The following is a 16,804-nucleotide window of genomic DNA, read 5'->3' as shown; positions in this document are numbered from 1 at the left end:
TCCTTTTGTGTAGCTTATATTTTATTGAATAATAAACTTCTAATTTATTACTTTAATTTTTCTTATAATCATTATGGTCCTCATTTTTTCATAAATCACATTCCAATAAATGAATACAATATCAGTTTATATCAATAATACATTTAATAAGGAACTTTTTCATTAAACAAACGTACCCTTTATCAATTTAGAGCCGGTTTAGGTTTAGAATGGCTTTCTAATTTATTTCTTTTAGTTTTCAAAACTGCTGTAAGTAAATTTGACAAAAATCATTTATATAAAAAAAATCATATAATTGGAAAATTTCTAAATTTACTATCTTAATAACATTCATTCCAAACAAGTATTAAATAAATAAATCTTTAAATTTTTCTTTAATTATTTTATGTCATTCATTAATCAAATATCATAAGAAAGCTCGCAATATTTTAGTGATTTTTGCTCATTTTTATATTAATATAGATGATTAAAATGTTACATGGGTTATTTCCCATCTCGAGATAAAATCTTATTCACAGTTATTCATTTGATGTGAAATAGTTCTATTTCATTTTTTTTTCCAGAAAATAGAAGCACGACTGCCACAATATTTTTGTCTTCAAGGTTCATATATCAACATAGAGAATTAGAAAATTAATATATCTATTTATTATAAATACAAATCTATTTATTAAATTTTTTAGTACAGAGATAAAATAAGATATATTTAAAAAAAAGAAGTAATATCTTGAAATAAAATTATAATTTTAAGAAATATGCAATAAAAATTTATTATTTTATACTGATTATTATTTATAATATTTTTCAATAATACTGACCGAATATTTATAACTTGCATGGTGGCAAAAAGCACGGTCCAGTCCATTCGATAAAATACTATTGGAAGCTACAAATGGACTATTTTAATCTTTAGTACTTGAATTTAAACTTTAGTGAATACAACACCGAGAGTAAAAAGAAAAGAAAAAAGAAGAAGTATGGTCAGTAAATAGATAATTACCAAAACTAGCCGGTAAAAATGAGTGTGAAAGATAATAAACTAAATGAATAATGTTAGATTTGACTCTCAATTTATCATAAAATGCTTAATTTGACCCTTTCCGATTTTTTAGATCAATTTAACCCAAAATTTCCCTTTTCGACTTAATTTCCTCCATTGGTAAGAGAGTGGCGGTCGCCTCTTTTAATAATAAAACAAATGGATAACTTTTACACAAATATTTTAAAAATAACTTAAAATATTTAACTAAGAATATATATTATGAAAATATATTCAGTACATTTTGCCACTGCCTTTATCACAATTACTACTCCTCAGTGCTATTAATATTATTGTCCTTACCATTGCCATCAACATCGCCCTCAAAATTACAAGAATAACAACAAAAATAACAGATTATGAAAAATTAATTTGAATATGTATTTTTTTTTTAAAAAAAATTACGTTGCTTTTAATCTAGACATTCTTTATTGATTTAGTTTATAAGATTTCGAATTGATTTTTCTATGCTTCGTAGAAGTTCATATGTTAGAAAATTCTTTATTTTTTGAATTTAAGAATAAGAAAGCAATTTCTTTTACAAGTTATTTGGAAAACTAAGATTAATTTGCATGTTGATGGTGGAGATGAGGTGCTATTAGTTATTTGAATTTTGATCTATATAGTTTCTTTTTGAATATCTCCAATTCTGATAGTTTTGAGTTTGGTGATTGTTAATAGAAAAAGCTCCTAAAAGCACGATAGAAAAAAGAGATCATTAGTTTCTGATAAAATAATGACACTAAAATATATATAAAAAAAAAGAAGAGAAATGAAAATATCTATACTGGTGAAAAAGAAAAAAGTGAAATGCGAGTGAATGTTTAATTGAGATGATGGTATTAGTAGTGGACATATGTGATGAGATGGTGGTACAAAAACAACCCAATCCATTTAAGACAGTATGTATTGTTCTTAATTCAAAAATCTTAATATTTATTATTTTTTTATTATATCACTTTCTTGTTAAAGAGAATGCAACTCACTCTCACAAAAAAAAAGGATCAAATTGAACTAAAAGATAAAGTCTTAAATTAAATTATCCTAAAAAATCCAAAAGAAGCTAAACTAGTCTTTTCTAATAAAGTGGAGGGCCAAATTGAACGTTATTCGTAGACCAGAACATAAAAATTAGTGAAAGGTTGCGCGTTGTACTGTCTAATCTTCTAGAACAAGAAATGGGGGTTTGAAGTCACCTTTCGTTTAACAGCACCACCACATCGTTCAAATCCAAATCTTGAAAAAAAATAAAAATATATTATATAATAATTTGAAAAAAAAGAAAAAAACAGAAATTTCAAATAAAAACAGCGTGGCATTTCCGTTAATAACAATGAAATAGAAGGGTAGTTAAGCAAACCCATTCATAAACAACATCACGGGACGCTACCTTGCCTCCCATCTAAGCAAAAATAAAATAAAATCATTTCATTTCTTACAAATTTCCATATCATTTCTACTTTCTTCAACAACAACACCATCGCTGTCCCTTTTTATCTTTTTCTTTTTGCTGCTGCTGCTGCTGCTGCTGTTGTTGCGGTAAGTAGTAAGTGTTTAGATGGGGCAGCAATCGTTGATCTACAGCTTTGTGGCCAGAGGCACGGTCATATTGGCCGATTACACGGAGTTCACCGGTAACTTCACCGGAATAGCCGCTCAGTGTCTCCAGAAACTTCCGGCTAGCAATAATAAGTTCACCTATAACTGCGATGGCCATACTTTCAACTACCTTGTAGATAACGGCTTCAGTATATCCTCTTAATCTAAAATCTTTCTTTTTTTTTTCTTTAGCTTTTTATACCATCTGATCTTTGTTATTTTCTGATCTGTGTGATTAGGGCTTTGATTCGATGTTTCTGTGATTTATATGTTTGGATTTAATATTTTGATGTTTGATTTTTGATATTCTTCTGGTCTACTGAAGTGCATATTAACATACACATGAATCAGATCGATATAGGATTATGAGCTTTTCTTTTTGGCTCAATGATAGTTTCTAGTTCAGACTGAGTTATTTGCTTGAAATTTCAAAGGTGGAAGGCAATATTCAGGTTATTGACTCATTTTCTTAGTCAGTAAACAAGTAGTCTAGCTTAAGGAAGTTTGTCTACAATACTTTTGAAGGGTGAAACTAGATTTGGATGGTAGTGAGCTTTAACAGTAATGTTGTTGGATTGACTTTATTGTTTTTGAATCGAAAGTACTATTCGTTTTTCCTTTATGGCCTTCAGTGAAGCAGAATTGATCACTCATTGTAGTTTAGACTTATTGGCTTTCTTAAAATGAATGCATTGGAAAAAAAGGAATTTTTTCTTTTTCTTTTAGTTTTTATTAGTTGGCAGCTCTTGATCTGCATTTCATCTCGTGTTAATAACTTAAGGAGGGAGACAAGGGAATGCCTTGAGGTCGCCAATTTTTGGTATATAGAAGATCTTGTGTATTTTTGACATGTTATGTGAACTTTTTCAACTTCTCTAATTGGGTCCTGACTTCCTTGCAAGTCGGTTAGTTTGCGTAGTTGGATGCTTTTGGAAAGTGCGTGTCCTTGATGATTGAGGGTTGTCTGGCAAGCCAGATTGTAATAGGATGATGCTTTATCCCAATGGGGTTACTGTCACTCCTAGATGTCAGAACTGTATTGTAGAGGCAGTTTCCTTAACTGCATCATGGAGGCATTTGCTAATTCTTTCTTGTCAATTTCTGTTATGTGCTCGTTTTAGTGTTAGAGAGAGAGAGAGAGAGAGAGAGAGAGAGAGAGAGAGAGAGAACTAATTTAGAAATCAGAATTGATGCTGAGAACAAAATATACTTGATATAGAGTTGGACAATTGATAAATTAGTATGTCCATGTGCTGTAACTTTTAAAGGGTACAATTACTGGTACACTCCAAGTAGAAAGGTTGCAAAAGGTCTTATTGGTTGGTAAACAGGTTTAATGGAACAAGTATCCACTTTGTTCACTTTTCTCATTGGGATGCTCCATATTTGCATTTCTTTTTGTAAGTCATCATCTGTTTGGATGTGTCCTCTTTGTAGGATGAACTAACTGGATTTTGTAAATTTTGCAGCTTATTGTGTTGTTGCAGTCGAGTCTGTTGGCCGACAGGTTCCAATTGCCTTCCTTGAGCGAATCAAGGAGGAGTTCACCAAGAAATATGGTGGAGGAAAAGCTGCCACAGCAACTGCTAATAGCTTGAACAAGGAATTTGGGTAACACTTTCAATTTATTAATATATGGAACATGTTGCATAGACTTTATTCTATTATTCATATTGATGTTGCTAATTGATTCCTTGATACAGGCCCAAGTTAAAGGAGCAGATGCAATATTGTGTAGATCACCCCGAGGAGGTCAGCAAGCTTGCTAAAGTGAAAGCTCAGGTTTCAGAAGTCAAAGGAGTGATGATGGAAAACATAGAGAAGGTAAGGCACTGGTGGTATATTGTATCATTTCAAATTGTGGCTATAGAACATAGAGAATCCAAGGTTCTTGAGCAAGATAGGTTCCTTTCATCTACTAGTATATCCTTTGTAAAAAGTTTGAGCATGAGAAGTTGGTTTCCTGTTGTTAATTAAATTAGTGCCATTCTGCAGGTTCTTGACCGCGGAGAGAAAATTGAGCTTTTGGTAGACAAAACTGAAAATCTTCGCTCTCAGGTAAGTTGGTGATCATTACTTTCCTTTTCCCCTAAATTACTGTTTTATGAGCCAACTGTAAACAGATTACATATGGTGAAGGTTTCTTTTTGGAAGGCTGATTAGTTCAACCCTCTTGGTGAAGAAAATAAAACTACAAATCCAAGATATTGGCACATTTAAACATGCATGTCTCATATGGAAAGTTTCATTTATCCCCAAAGTCTAATATAATGATAAACTCCTAAGAATAATATAGGTTCTTAAGCAATATGGGTGGGGAATGTTGGGCAATGAAGGGGCACTAAAAGTGTTGTGGAGATGAGGACGCTAAGATGGATATATAGGCATACAAGAATGGATAGTCCATAATGAGTGTCTTAGGGGAAAGGTAGGGTGACTCCTATTGAAGGGAAGTTGAAAGAAATTAGATGGTTTGGGCATTGGAATAACAAAGCTATTAATGCTCCTGTTAGAAAGGTCGGCCATATAAAGGTCAGTGGAATGAAGTAAGGAGGGAGTAGACCTAAATTAACATGGAAAAAATTTGTCCAAGATGATGTAGTGGTCTTGCATCTTTTTGAAGATGTAGCCCAAAATTGTTTGAAGTGGAGAAAAGAATCCATATAGCTGATCCCAAGTAACCTTGGGTCAAAGCTTAGTTAAGTTGAGTTGAGTTTGTGTTGCCAATTAGATAATGTTGTCAAAAACGTGAAACTTTTGATTGTCAATTTCTCTTTCACTCGGGCAGGCTTAGCCTGGTGATCTGGCAGCCCCCATGGATGTTAGTTTCTTGCGGGACTTCACTCTTGCTGATTTACTCTTTTCTTGGACTACCTCTCCCCCTAAGTGACTATTTATTGGCATTCAATTTGGGTACTTAAAATATTTATGGGATTTAAATTGCATATAATGCTTGTTAAGATCTCAATTATTTTTAAATTCTGTTGTATCTTTAGTGCCACTTACTGATATGATGTGTTTGCTTTATTTATTTATTTATTTTTTCTGCTGATGCAGGCACAAGATTTCAGACAACAGGGAACCCAGATGAGGAGGAAGATGTGGTTGCAGAACATGAAAATTAAGCTGATAGTGCTGGGTATCTTGATTGCCTTGATTCTCATCATAGTATTGTCCGTTTGTGGAGGATTCAAGTGTCATTAGTCTCAATGATGACGAACTTATAGTTTTTTGGTTTGCAACTTTCTGTTATAGTCTATATTACAAGACAGTGTTTGTATAGTTTGTATTTTGAATAATTTTTGTACTAGTGATTTTGTTTACGTGTGGAAGCTTGTCATTCATCATTACGATCTCTTTCACTTGGTGTTGTGATTTATGAATACCATAGTGCCATTAAAGCTGGAAGTATTTAGACTCTACTTCAACACCACCTATTTTTGTAGGTTGTCCTTTTTCAAATTGGTATGGAAACTCCCGCTTCAAGTTGTTTGACAGTGGTCATTTTCAAAAGCTCATTCCCAGCCCTTTCTTTTGTGAAGTTTTCTCTTGGATTCTTTGGGATTGCTCGGCCTAAAAAGGGGTTCGACTGGGAAGTGTTGGTCGATCCTTTTTAATCCAGATACAGCTCATTATTCTGGAAGTTACATCTGTGATCAGGGACGGTATCCTAGAGGACATGCTCTGTAATTTTCCTACCATGCTCGAGCATCCATTCAAGTTGCGCGCATGAGCACCGGGTGTAGACCTAAGAAACAATGTTATGATGCCTAATGACCAAGCTGCCTCCATATATAACGTAAATAAATATTGTCCAAGTACCCAACAGCAATACGATACACAAGCCAGGCCACATACAATGGAATCTCAGTTTTCAATACGGTTATATGCAGATTTTCTTTTAACCTGTCGTTAATAATTAATTTGCCAGTGTACATGATTTCTCTAGTTACTTCTGGGCTGGCTGCAGGGAAGTCTCCATGCGGTCAAATGGCATCATTAAAGAATCATTTATATGTTGATTTCAACATTATCTATCAGTCTGACCTTTCCAAACCAGGCAGCAACACAGAATACAACAGGACTCTTTATCTCTTCCACGGCCTCCAGACTTTCCTGGTCTACAATCTGGTGGCAAGAAGTAATACAATTTGAGAAGAACGACATGACATTTAAGTTCTTAACATCACCTGCTATGTAAAAACAACATGACATTAAAATCGTAACATCAGCTATGTAAATGCCTATGTTCCTTGCTAATACCAATCAAATCAGGATTACCCTAATTCTCATCAATCCAAATCATATTGAAAGAATGCAGGAGTGACCTGAGAACTCTTTCACCAATTTGAAGAATTACTTATATAAAAAAAGAAAAAGACACTCTTGAGTAGATACTTGAAACAAGAGACATCCATGCTTGCCAAAGTTAAAAGTTACTGAAGTATGCAGTTTATAATGCCGTGTGATATTTAGGTTGCAAAATTTGATAAGTGGTGAAAACGCTGAATTTGAAATGCTGAAGTTAACAACAGTTTACATTCGTGGTTTTGGTAATCTCGAAGCCCTCTTTGCATTTAGGATGTTTAACAGCATAAAGCAAAAGTGACCTACAGCATTCAAACAGTTCTGCAAGGCCAATCACTAGAGCCACTTAATAATGGCAGGGTAAATAATGCAACTCAAGGCTCAGGTTATTCAATGAATCCAATTTCATTTATATGCTTCTGCAGTATTTTTGGGATGCATACTTCTAATGATAGAATTGTGAATACGCTGAGTAATATCAGTGGTTTAATAGCCTAATTGTAATTCTGAATTTTGTTGTTCTGCTGCTTTTAGTTTGCTCTGACTGGGAATGCCAAGTATAGGTTGTATCCACTAATTCTTTAAAGAGAATTTGGTTTACTTACCAAAAAATAAAAAGATGCTACTCACCTCAGCATAATCAATTTTTCCTCCAGCTCCATTTATTGCTTGGATGACCAAATCTCTTAACTCTCTACAATTGATTTGGCCTTTTTCTGCACATGATTTAGCTTCCAACAACGACCTGCTAATAGACAAAGCCTGTAAAACACATGGAAGAGAAAATTAAGATTTCAACTGCAGAAATTATATTAGGGACAAGATTTAAGACAAATTGTTGAACAGAAAAAAAGTCTTTTGTCAAAAACCTTTACCTTTTTTTTTTTCTTTAGTAAATATGTTTGAAATACTTCAAATGAGATGATTGCAATAGTAACTACAGACTAAAGAAAGTGATAAAGACATCTGACGTTAACTAATTTGTATCGTCAAGTAAGAAACAAAAGGAGTAATGTATGTTATTTTGTGAATAGATACCTATATTTTAAGAGCTAAATGCCTGTAGTTAAAAAGAAGTGCAGAGGAATTTGAAGCTGATTTATTCATAGATTAAGGATCAAACAGAAATCCAATATTTCTCCATCAGAAGGTGATGCAATACTGCAGTAATTTCTAGTGAAATTGAAAACTTAAACATTCGAAGAATCATTGGGACGAAACCTTTTCCCTGTCTTCAGCAGAAAGGTGCACATTGCGAGAACTCAATGCAAGACCATCACTATCACGCATTATTTCAGAACCTACTATTCTTATGGAGAAATCAAGATCTCGAACCTGCAGGAAGTTAACAAGAGAAGCAAAACAAATTAATCAACAATTCCAGAATGTAGAAGGGCTAGAGTTCCAAATTGTTAGTCCAACCTAAAACTTAAACCTTTTAAGCTAACAACTACAACATCACTAAATTCAGCAACTTCATGTCACCAAATTTTGTCTATTCATTTTGATCATTACCCGGATATAATAAGATTCTGATCCTCTCTCATAAAGATATTGCAAACGCCGGCATTAAGAAAAGAAGCAAATCAAATGGGTTAGATACAAAGTTAAGAATGAATTAGTTAAATCAATTGTCTATGGATATAAAAACATGTTCCACCATGTGAACATAAAGCACAAAGCCAACAAATTATACAAACAGCAAATAAATTTGAATATTTGAATAATAAAACCCCGTTAACTCCCATTTATTGTAAAACATGTAAAGAAGGAATTCAACAATCCTTTGTCAAAAAGTAAGGAAGGAAGAAAGAAAGACATCATCTTCTATTCATTTAAACATTTTCCTGAATCAGCATGTGAACAAGAAAATGAAATAGAGAAGGTTCAAATTCTCACCATTCGCTGAATAATTCTCCACTGCTGGTAATCTTTCTTCCCGAACATGGCAAAATCAGGCTCCACTATATTAAGCAACTTGGTAACAATAGTGGCAACCCCTCTGAAAAATACAGGCCTACTCTTTCCACACATACCTTTCTCCAATCTTTCCACTCTAACCCAAGTTTCATGCCCCATCCCCTTATCCTCAACACAAGACACAACCTTTTCACCCTCTAAATCCTTGCACTTTTCTCCACTAGCCCTAAAATTACTATTACCATTCTTGTTTTTATCGTCATCAATTTTATAATAATCATAAAGATTGTGTGGATGAAACACAACATCAACACCACCAGGAACGGACATAAGCTTGAGGATATCACCATGAAAATCAGATGGGTATGTTGAAAGATCCTCAGAAGGAGAAAACTGACCTGGGTTTACATAGATGGAAACAACTATCAAATTGGCAAGGCTACGTGCTTCTTTAACAAGTGATAGATGGCCTTGATGAAGGTAACCCATTGTGGGTACAAGGGCAATTGTTTTTCCTTGAGATCTGATTGCTCTTGACCAATTCCTCATATTTTCTTTATCTGTTATTATCATTGGCTCCTTTCTTGCATCCATTGTTTAGAAACTGTGCAGAAAATAGGGAAGTGATCAGCTGGTATTATATTGTGGGTTGCTTGATTTTATTTTTTTTTAAAAAGAAATTGGGATGTAAGGCGGGGAAAAGCAAGAAGAGATTTTGAAGATTCCAAGGAGCTTCGAGATTTCATGTGGCGGGTTGGTTGCACTTGCAGACTTGACCACTTGTTGTGTCGCTATCCTGAGCAGACCAACTACTCATATCCATCCATTTTTCTCTTCTGTCGCTTACATCAGGCTGCTACACCTCTCATCATATCATATTTTTGTTGATGAATTGTATTGGACCGTAACTTCTGTTTTGTCCGGAGGAAAATATAAGTGGCTTCTGTTTCTGTTGAATGATGAAGTACAAATCAGTCAAGCAGTGAGTGATATATAAAACAAAAACAAAATTTTAGAAATATCAGTTTTATTTTATTAAATTTTTATATTTTATATTTTTTTATTCTAATAAAAAAATTAAAAATAAAAAATACATTTTATTTTATTCTAATTCTAATTTTTCTTTTATCAAGTAAAAATTGCAGTTCAATTAAAAATAAAATGGATGGTAATTATTTATGTCAGCTTAATATAAAAGTAAGTTTATAGGTGCATATACTTTGTGAATAGTCCCAATTACAAGGGTAGAAATGGCAATATGAATTGTGCTATTTCAAATTTCTAAGTTTTATTTCACTATTTAGATTTTATAATTTGTTTAGTTACTATTTTTTTACTATGTTGTTTTAATAGATTAATTTACTTATTTTTATAATTTCAGAATAGAAAAATAATTGAACCATTTGTTTCGAATAGTTTCTTTTTTATTGGCAGAAACCCCAAGCTTATGGGTTTTTCCAAAGAAAGTACATATACATATATATATATATATATATACAAAAGGCTATGTCCTTATTTCTAGACACTTAAACAATGACTAGAAAAATAAAAGACAACCATTATCACCTCAGAACCTCAACCAATCTCACACACTCACACCCACAAATTAAAATTAAAATTAAAAAGTGAAATGTTAACATGCTAATTGATCTCTCAATGAAGAGATTTCTTCAAAGATTGGAAGCCTTTTTGGTCTAGATGGAGCCCATTTATTCATCATTTGCTCAATCCCTTTAACAAAATCATCATCGCCATCGACATTAATCCCAATTCTATTTGTTAGTTCAGGTGGAGGCAACTTTGATTCCATTTCCATTAACAATTCCTGAGCTCTTTTTCTTGATTTACAATCATTTGAACCCGGGAATCTACCTTCCAATACATTTTGAAGAATCTGTCGGGCCTCATCGTATCGGGCTTGCCTTATCAGACAAAAGCCCAAATTGTAGGCCTTATTCGCATCGGGGTCAATCATTTGGGCTTTTTTATACACTACTTCTGCTGCCATGAAGTTTGATTTTTGCATGTAGGCCCATCCCAAATTGCCCTGTTGTGAATGAGATATTCATAATTAAAAATGGTAATACAACTTATAGAAAAAATGATTAAATATTAATTATTACACCTAGGATACTTCTTAATTGAATATTTGCAATGTAGAGTTTGGTAGATAATGAAGAAAAAGCAAGCAAGGTACCAGTACCAGTAATCTGGAGGTTTCTTGCTCCACAGAAACCTGGAATTTCTTGCCATGAGAGCGTGCAGTTTTTGTGGGTTTGCCATTGAAAGCCTCTCCTTGGTAAATCAATCTTAGTTTTCTCTTTAGCAAATCTATCTGCTCCTCTACTTTCCCACATTTCTGCAATAGGAACAATACTGTCTGTAAGATAACATTTTATTTTTATGCAAAAAAGGAACTCTAGCTAACTACCTAGAATGTGTTTGAAATTGCTGTTAGGTGTTCAAAAAGCATGTTCCAAATTTTTCGATTTAATAAAATATTGATTTTTTAAATTTTTTAGTAACTGCGTTTCTCAAACTAGCTTTTTCAAAAAAAAAAAAAAAAACATCAATTCACTTGCTTTTGGCAAAAGCAATTTTCAAAACTTAAAAAACAATATAAAATAAAAATTAAGGTCGGAAAAAATAGCTTTTCAACCTCAATATTAAATGGAGCTCTCGTAACCAATCCATCATGTGAATAACACAATGAAGTTGAACACAATATACTTTTTACTTCTTCTTTTTTTTTCTTTAACTATTCAATAGTTGAAATGCCATAAATATGTTAGGTATAATGACTAATATCAATAAAAAATAAAAGGAGAAAATTATGGCATTTAATCAAAATGCTTCGACAAAAAAAAAAAAAAAAGAAGAAGCAACAGTGTCAGAAAATAAAGAGATTGCTAAAACAAATTTAAAACCTAGTCAAATGAAATTAACTAGTTAACTAATAATAAAAGATCTAGTTCGTGAATTTTCTATTCTGTTATTATTCATGATAGTTTGTTTACATTACACATATGTGCGTGAATAATACATAGGCTTTTTTTTAATACCATTCTTCTAAGCAAAAAGAACGCCGAGGTTCAAATACGTGATACACATCCAGTTATATTATATGTGGTAATGACATAATATATTGAGCTTATTACTGTTTCATTATAGCGCTATTAGTTGAAGAATTAAAGTCCCAAAAATAGTTTTAATATTTTTAACATTCATCAAGTGGGAGGATATCTCATTCGGGGCATAAAGTAGCATAAGATCACTTGGTAGTGAAAGAAAACAATGGTGCAAGTAAGTCATACCTTGTACAAGTCAATAAGGACATTATCGAGTGATTCTTGTGCATTTCTTGAGCACCGTCCTCTGAATGATTTGATAGCTTCAATGGCTTCTTCAGTTCGGTCTACTTGCTTCATCACCACTGCCATGTCCTTAAGTGCACTATCTACTCTATCTCCTGCATTTATTGCCTTCCAGAACCATACTATTGCTGCTTCTGGGTCTTTCTGAACCAACTAAAACTCAAGGAGTGTCTAATAATTTAGCTTCTTGATAATTGAACTACGTACGTACGTACTATATGCTTCATTACCATTACAAAGAGACATGCAATACAACCCAAAAGAAAATGATATAAGACAAATAGTTAATTATCAATAAAGTTGAGGATCACTGTCCATGTCAATTAGCTAGGGTACGTAAAGTTAGCTCTAGCTTGATTTTTATATAAGTTACGTATATGCTCTAATTAAGTTCATCATTACCTTCTATAATAGTACCAAGCAATTCACTGACTGAATAAGTTCTGAGATTTGAGTTGGAAAACAATGATAGAAGATGAGATGTTTATCATTATTCTTTTAAGACCGAGTTGAAGTTTAGATACCACTATGAATTTGGAGTGGAATAAGGAATGATTCAATCCATCTGAACCAGCAGGAAAGGACAAGACACTCTGACGTTTTCATTCAAATAATGAAATTATGGGAATGAGATAGTGGACCAGATACTGTCCATCAAGTTGGCCAGAAAAGAAGCTTTAGCCACACACACACACATTTATATAGCACTCTTAGAAATTCGTTTCAAAAATACGAGAAAATCATTTTGTTTTTTCAAAAAATAAAAAAGAAAAGAAAATATGTTGAACAAGCAATTTTAATCTTATCCACTCACCAGATCAGGAAATTAATTGCAAGTAACTAATTATTTGAACAATAATCAATATAGCTGTTTATTAAATTGTGTGTATATTATATATAATAATTATGGAACATAATATAAGAACAATTAATGGTCTCAATAATGAATATGATGAATGATGATTTATTTATTTCGCTTGCAAGGTATAACCAAGACAATTTTAGTATTATCACTGGACCAGAAAGAAAAAAAAATATAATAAGCATTTGAAATTTAGGGTTATGATTCAAGTTCGCACCTACTATTCATGTCCATACAGCAGCAATCATGGAATTTAAAGCAGAGAAAGAGGGAAAAGCTAAACCACGCAAAAGGCTTATCAACAAGAAAAGAAAATTAAGTGGAAAGTGATCCTTAATTTGAGTCCTACTCACCACTAGATCTTGTATGTGTTACTGTTTAAAGATTCTAGGGTTTCTATTGTAACAAAATTAAAATAGGAAATCAGTACTGGTGAAGTCCTAGAATTCAGCTGGAGCCATTTCAATTAATGATTGAAGAAAAAAGAAAGAAAGAGAATTAGTTAAGAATCAAGAAATTGGTTTAATTAAGAATCATGAATTTTCATTTCTCGGACGATTACTTAGATGACTGTTGTTGTTTTTTTCAGTTCATTAAAAGAGTAAATACTATAGCTAGCCAGGTGTAAGAATAAAAAGAAAAGGAAGAGAAAATAGAAGAAGATCCAATGACTAGTGTAAGGGGCAAAGTAACTGTAGAGTTTTGAGTTACAATTAAGGGTTTCCACTTTCCATTTAATTTCAGAATTAAGATAGATAGAGAAATAGAAACATAAGTACGCACATAAATTCAAGAAAGCTCTATAATTAAGATGAAATGGATCCATACCATACATATATTGAAGCAGAAGAGAAATATATAGAAAGCTAGTCAACAAGTGAAGTACTTTAGTTGGTGAGTTTAGAATGTAGATGATCAATCATTAAAACCAGAAACAAAATCAAAAAGAAAAAGATAATACAGCAGCAGTCAGGAATTAAAGAAAACAAAGCATAACTTATATGTGTATATACGTGTATGTATACATATAGAGATAGATAGATAGATAGATAGACAGATAAAAGAGAAACCTGAGCATGCTTGGCTTTAACATAAGGACCATCACCAGAAGGAACCTTGTAAATAACATGGAAAAGATCCTTCTTTTTAGAGTTCCCTTCCATTATTAATCTCTCTCTGTCTTTCTGTGTAAGACACTTTTGCACTCTTTGATACAATGAGCGAGAATAATCAGAGAACTGAGGAGACTGGAGAAAGAGTTCTAACCTTTGAAGAAAGAGAGGGAGGGTGAAAGTGGGTCCAAATATATATATATGTATATTCGCAGATGAATGAAATGGGGTTCCAAATGAACTTGGACAAGCAGGTTGTCTTTGTTCTTTAATGTATGCTCTTCTTAATACTCAATCTGTTGCAATGTGTAACGTGGTGTTTGTGACACGTGTCGATCCCTGTTTGCTCCCCTGCTTGAATCAATCTATTTTCTTGTTCCACTCCCATTTCATTTTCAATGCCCTCTTGGTACCAATCATTTAAGACACTATTTCTTTTTTTAACATTAGTAATTTCCAAATCTATATTTTATATATATACTAATTCTTTTTACTTATACATATCGCATATAGATTATTATTGTTCTCGAGGCAAAACAATTCTTACATTATTTATTTTTCAGATACTTATCGCCTCTCAATAATTTTTTTAATTTGAATATTTCATTAATGGCTCATAAATATTTATTGATATAAATCTTTCATTTTATATTTATTTCTATAATTTCGTTTCAGCTCTCTCAAAATGATGTAGATTTTATAGTAAAGTGTCAGATTTAGGTTCCACATCATCAATAATAACAATATTATTATTATTATTATCATATTATTAAAACGAAATAAAAATTTAGTTTGCGGTTGTCGTTTGAGCGATACCGTGAAGAACATTGTGAGGAGGGCAAGAGAATACGTCATGTTGCAATGAGGGACTGTCGCTAAAGGCGAATCAATCTAAAATCTCAGCTGCCAAATAGAAATTGAAAGTGAATGCTTAATTTCATACAAATGCCTTAGGAAGTATGTGAACCTGGCCTTAAATGCAGTCAAGGTACAATTCAACGAATTAAAAAATTAAAATATTTTCAGCCAGTTTTAATGTATATACTACAACTAAAACGATATATATATATATATATTTTATTATTTAAAATTAATATTGAGTCTAATTTTTAATCTTTAAAAAAAATAGTTGTTTTTAGTAATTTTTAGTTTTATCGCTAATTTCACAAAATAATAGAACATAATGATCAGCAATTGCTAGTCGTGACATTCACAAGTCATGCACGATTTGATATTTTTTTTTCTTAATATCAAATTTAGCTTTGATAAAATAAGAAATTCGGATGTCTGGAAGATCTCACGTGCAGAGGCAATGAACATAGACAGAATTATGTACCAAGATGTTTGCTGCTATAAATAAAATATAACTTTGCTACTGCTTTTTTTTCTTTTTTCAATCTAATAAATCATATATTGATTTATGTGTCTGTATATTAATTTTTTTTTCTTGAAAGGATGTGTATTAATATGTTAAAGCCTAAAAAGTAAATTACCACATATTTTTTATTTAAAAATAAAACGAAAAACAGGGAGTCTTGGGAGAGTAATTTCTATAGGGATGAAAACAAGAGAAGTTATTTTTCATATTGGGATCTGTTTGGAATCATTGTTATTTTGGCCAACGGTGGAAATTGTCTCGCCTAAAAATATGTTTGGAGAAAAACAAAAATAAAAATTGATTGTAATCAATGTACTTTTAATGATTTTTTAGATTAAAACTTGTAAATTCGTAAATTCTCTTAATAATTTGATTAAATTCTCAAGAAATACTATAAAAATTAATTGTGATTTATAATAAACAAATTTAAATGTATAATGTACTAATCTTGTATTTAATTTGTTAAATTAACCGTTGACGTTTGAAACAAAACATAAACAAAATAAATGCAAAGAAATAAGATTTGTAAGTAAGTTGCTAGAAACTAAGGCTTTAAAAACAAATATTTATAACGAATTTGTGGTGAATAGTCTTTAATTTTGGTTGATTATTGATGATGTCCTATCTATTTATAGAGATCTCAAATTTTAAAAATTATGTGCAATTCTTTTAAAAAAAATATATGAATGTAAATATTTAAAAAGTATGTTTAAATATTATATAAAAATAATATATATCTAAATATACATAAGAAGAAATTATAAAAATTAATAGTAAAAATGTAATTACCTATTTCAGTTTACAATCAATTCTTAAATTAAAAAAACAACCGATTAACCAAATTTTTTAAAATTAAAAATCAAGGCCAAAATGACAAACTCTGTAAACTAATTTCTTCGTTAATTATTTCTTACCGCTAGTGCCCAATTTCTCATTAGAGTTTAATACGCAAGAATATTAGTGCGCCCAGAATGGTGGCCAAGTAACAAACTATGAGTAATGTCTGATGGGCAATTGCGCTCAATTTTACTAAAAGATTTGGTTTCTTTTTTAAGGCAAATATTCATTGCATTAAACAGCTCTATAATGGGCATCAGAGTGTCTGTTTCAAACAAAACCTTCCTCGCACCAATCTTTGATGCTAGCCAGATAGCTTTCTTTAGAACATAAGCTTCCCCAACCACTACCTTTCAAGTCCAGAATATGAAAGAA

General features: G+C 31.8%; 3 protein-coding genes across 5 annotated transcripts; 1 reads left to right on the top strand and 2 right to left on the bottom strand.

Moving 5' to 3' along the window:
* The first annotated feature begins 2,440 nt into the window (after positions 1 to 2,440).
* Positions 2,441 to 6,046, top strand: LOC8264972 (vesicle-associated membrane protein 722). The gene is made up of 5 exons (XM_002521066.4): positions 2,441 to 2,787; positions 4,108 to 4,249; positions 4,342 to 4,462; positions 4,634 to 4,696; positions 5,696 to 6,046. Exons 1-5 carry the CDS (start codon positions 2,598 to 2,600, stop codon positions 5,840 to 5,842), a joined length of 663 nt encoding a protein of 220 aa, XP_002521112.1. The 5' UTR covers positions 2,441 to 2,597; the 3' UTR covers positions 5,843 to 6,046.
* A 353-nt stretch (positions 6,047 to 6,399) lies between these two features.
* LOC8264973 (pantoate--beta-alanine ligase) lies at positions 6,400 to 9,809 on the bottom strand. Of its 3 annotated transcripts, none has more exons than XM_015720479.3 (4): positions 8,846 to 9,808; positions 8,168 to 8,281; positions 7,577 to 7,708; positions 6,400 to 6,828 (listed from the first exon to the last, which is right to left on the bottom strand). In XM_015720479.3, the coding sequence occupies exons 1-4, from the start codon at positions 9,458 to 9,460 to the stop codon at positions 6,811 to 6,813; spliced, it is 879 nt and encodes a 292-aa protein (XP_015575965.1). In that variant the 5' UTR covers positions 9,461 to 9,808; the 3' UTR covers positions 6,400 to 6,810. The 3 variants fall into 3 exon arrangements, with proteins under 3 accessions (XP_015575965.1, XP_002521113.1, XP_048232617.1); XM_002521067.4 differs by having other exon boundaries at positions 6,400 to 6,766; positions 8,846 to 9,805; XM_048376660.1 differs by lacking the exon at positions 8,168 to 8,281 and having other exon boundaries at positions 6,400 to 6,766; positions 8,846 to 9,809.
* Positions 9,810 to 10,268: 459 nt separating this feature from the next.
* On the bottom strand, positions 10,269 to 14,391 carry LOC8260953 (protein SULFUR DEFICIENCY-INDUCED 1). The gene is made up of 4 exons (XM_025157696.2): positions 14,173 to 14,391; positions 12,181 to 12,393; positions 11,070 to 11,225; positions 10,269 to 10,913 (listed from the first exon to the last, which is right to left on the bottom strand). The coding sequence occupies exons 1-4, from the start codon at positions 14,263 to 14,265 to the stop codon at positions 10,500 to 10,502; spliced, it is 876 nt and encodes a 291-aa protein (XP_025013464.1). The 5' UTR covers positions 14,266 to 14,391; the 3' UTR covers positions 10,269 to 10,499.
* Between the last annotated feature and the right edge of the window lie 2,413 nt (positions 14,392 to 16,804).

The sequence above is a fragment of the Ricinus communis genome, chromosome 7 (genome assembly GCF_019578655.1).
Source record: "Ricinus communis isolate WT05 ecotype wild-type chromosome 7, ASM1957865v1, whole genome shotgun sequence".
NCBI lineage: Eukaryota > Viridiplantae > Streptophyta > Magnoliopsida > Malpighiales > Euphorbiaceae > Ricinus > Ricinus communis.
Note: the sequence above shows the minus strand (reverse complement) of the source record. Positions and strands in the feature narration are given on the sequence as shown.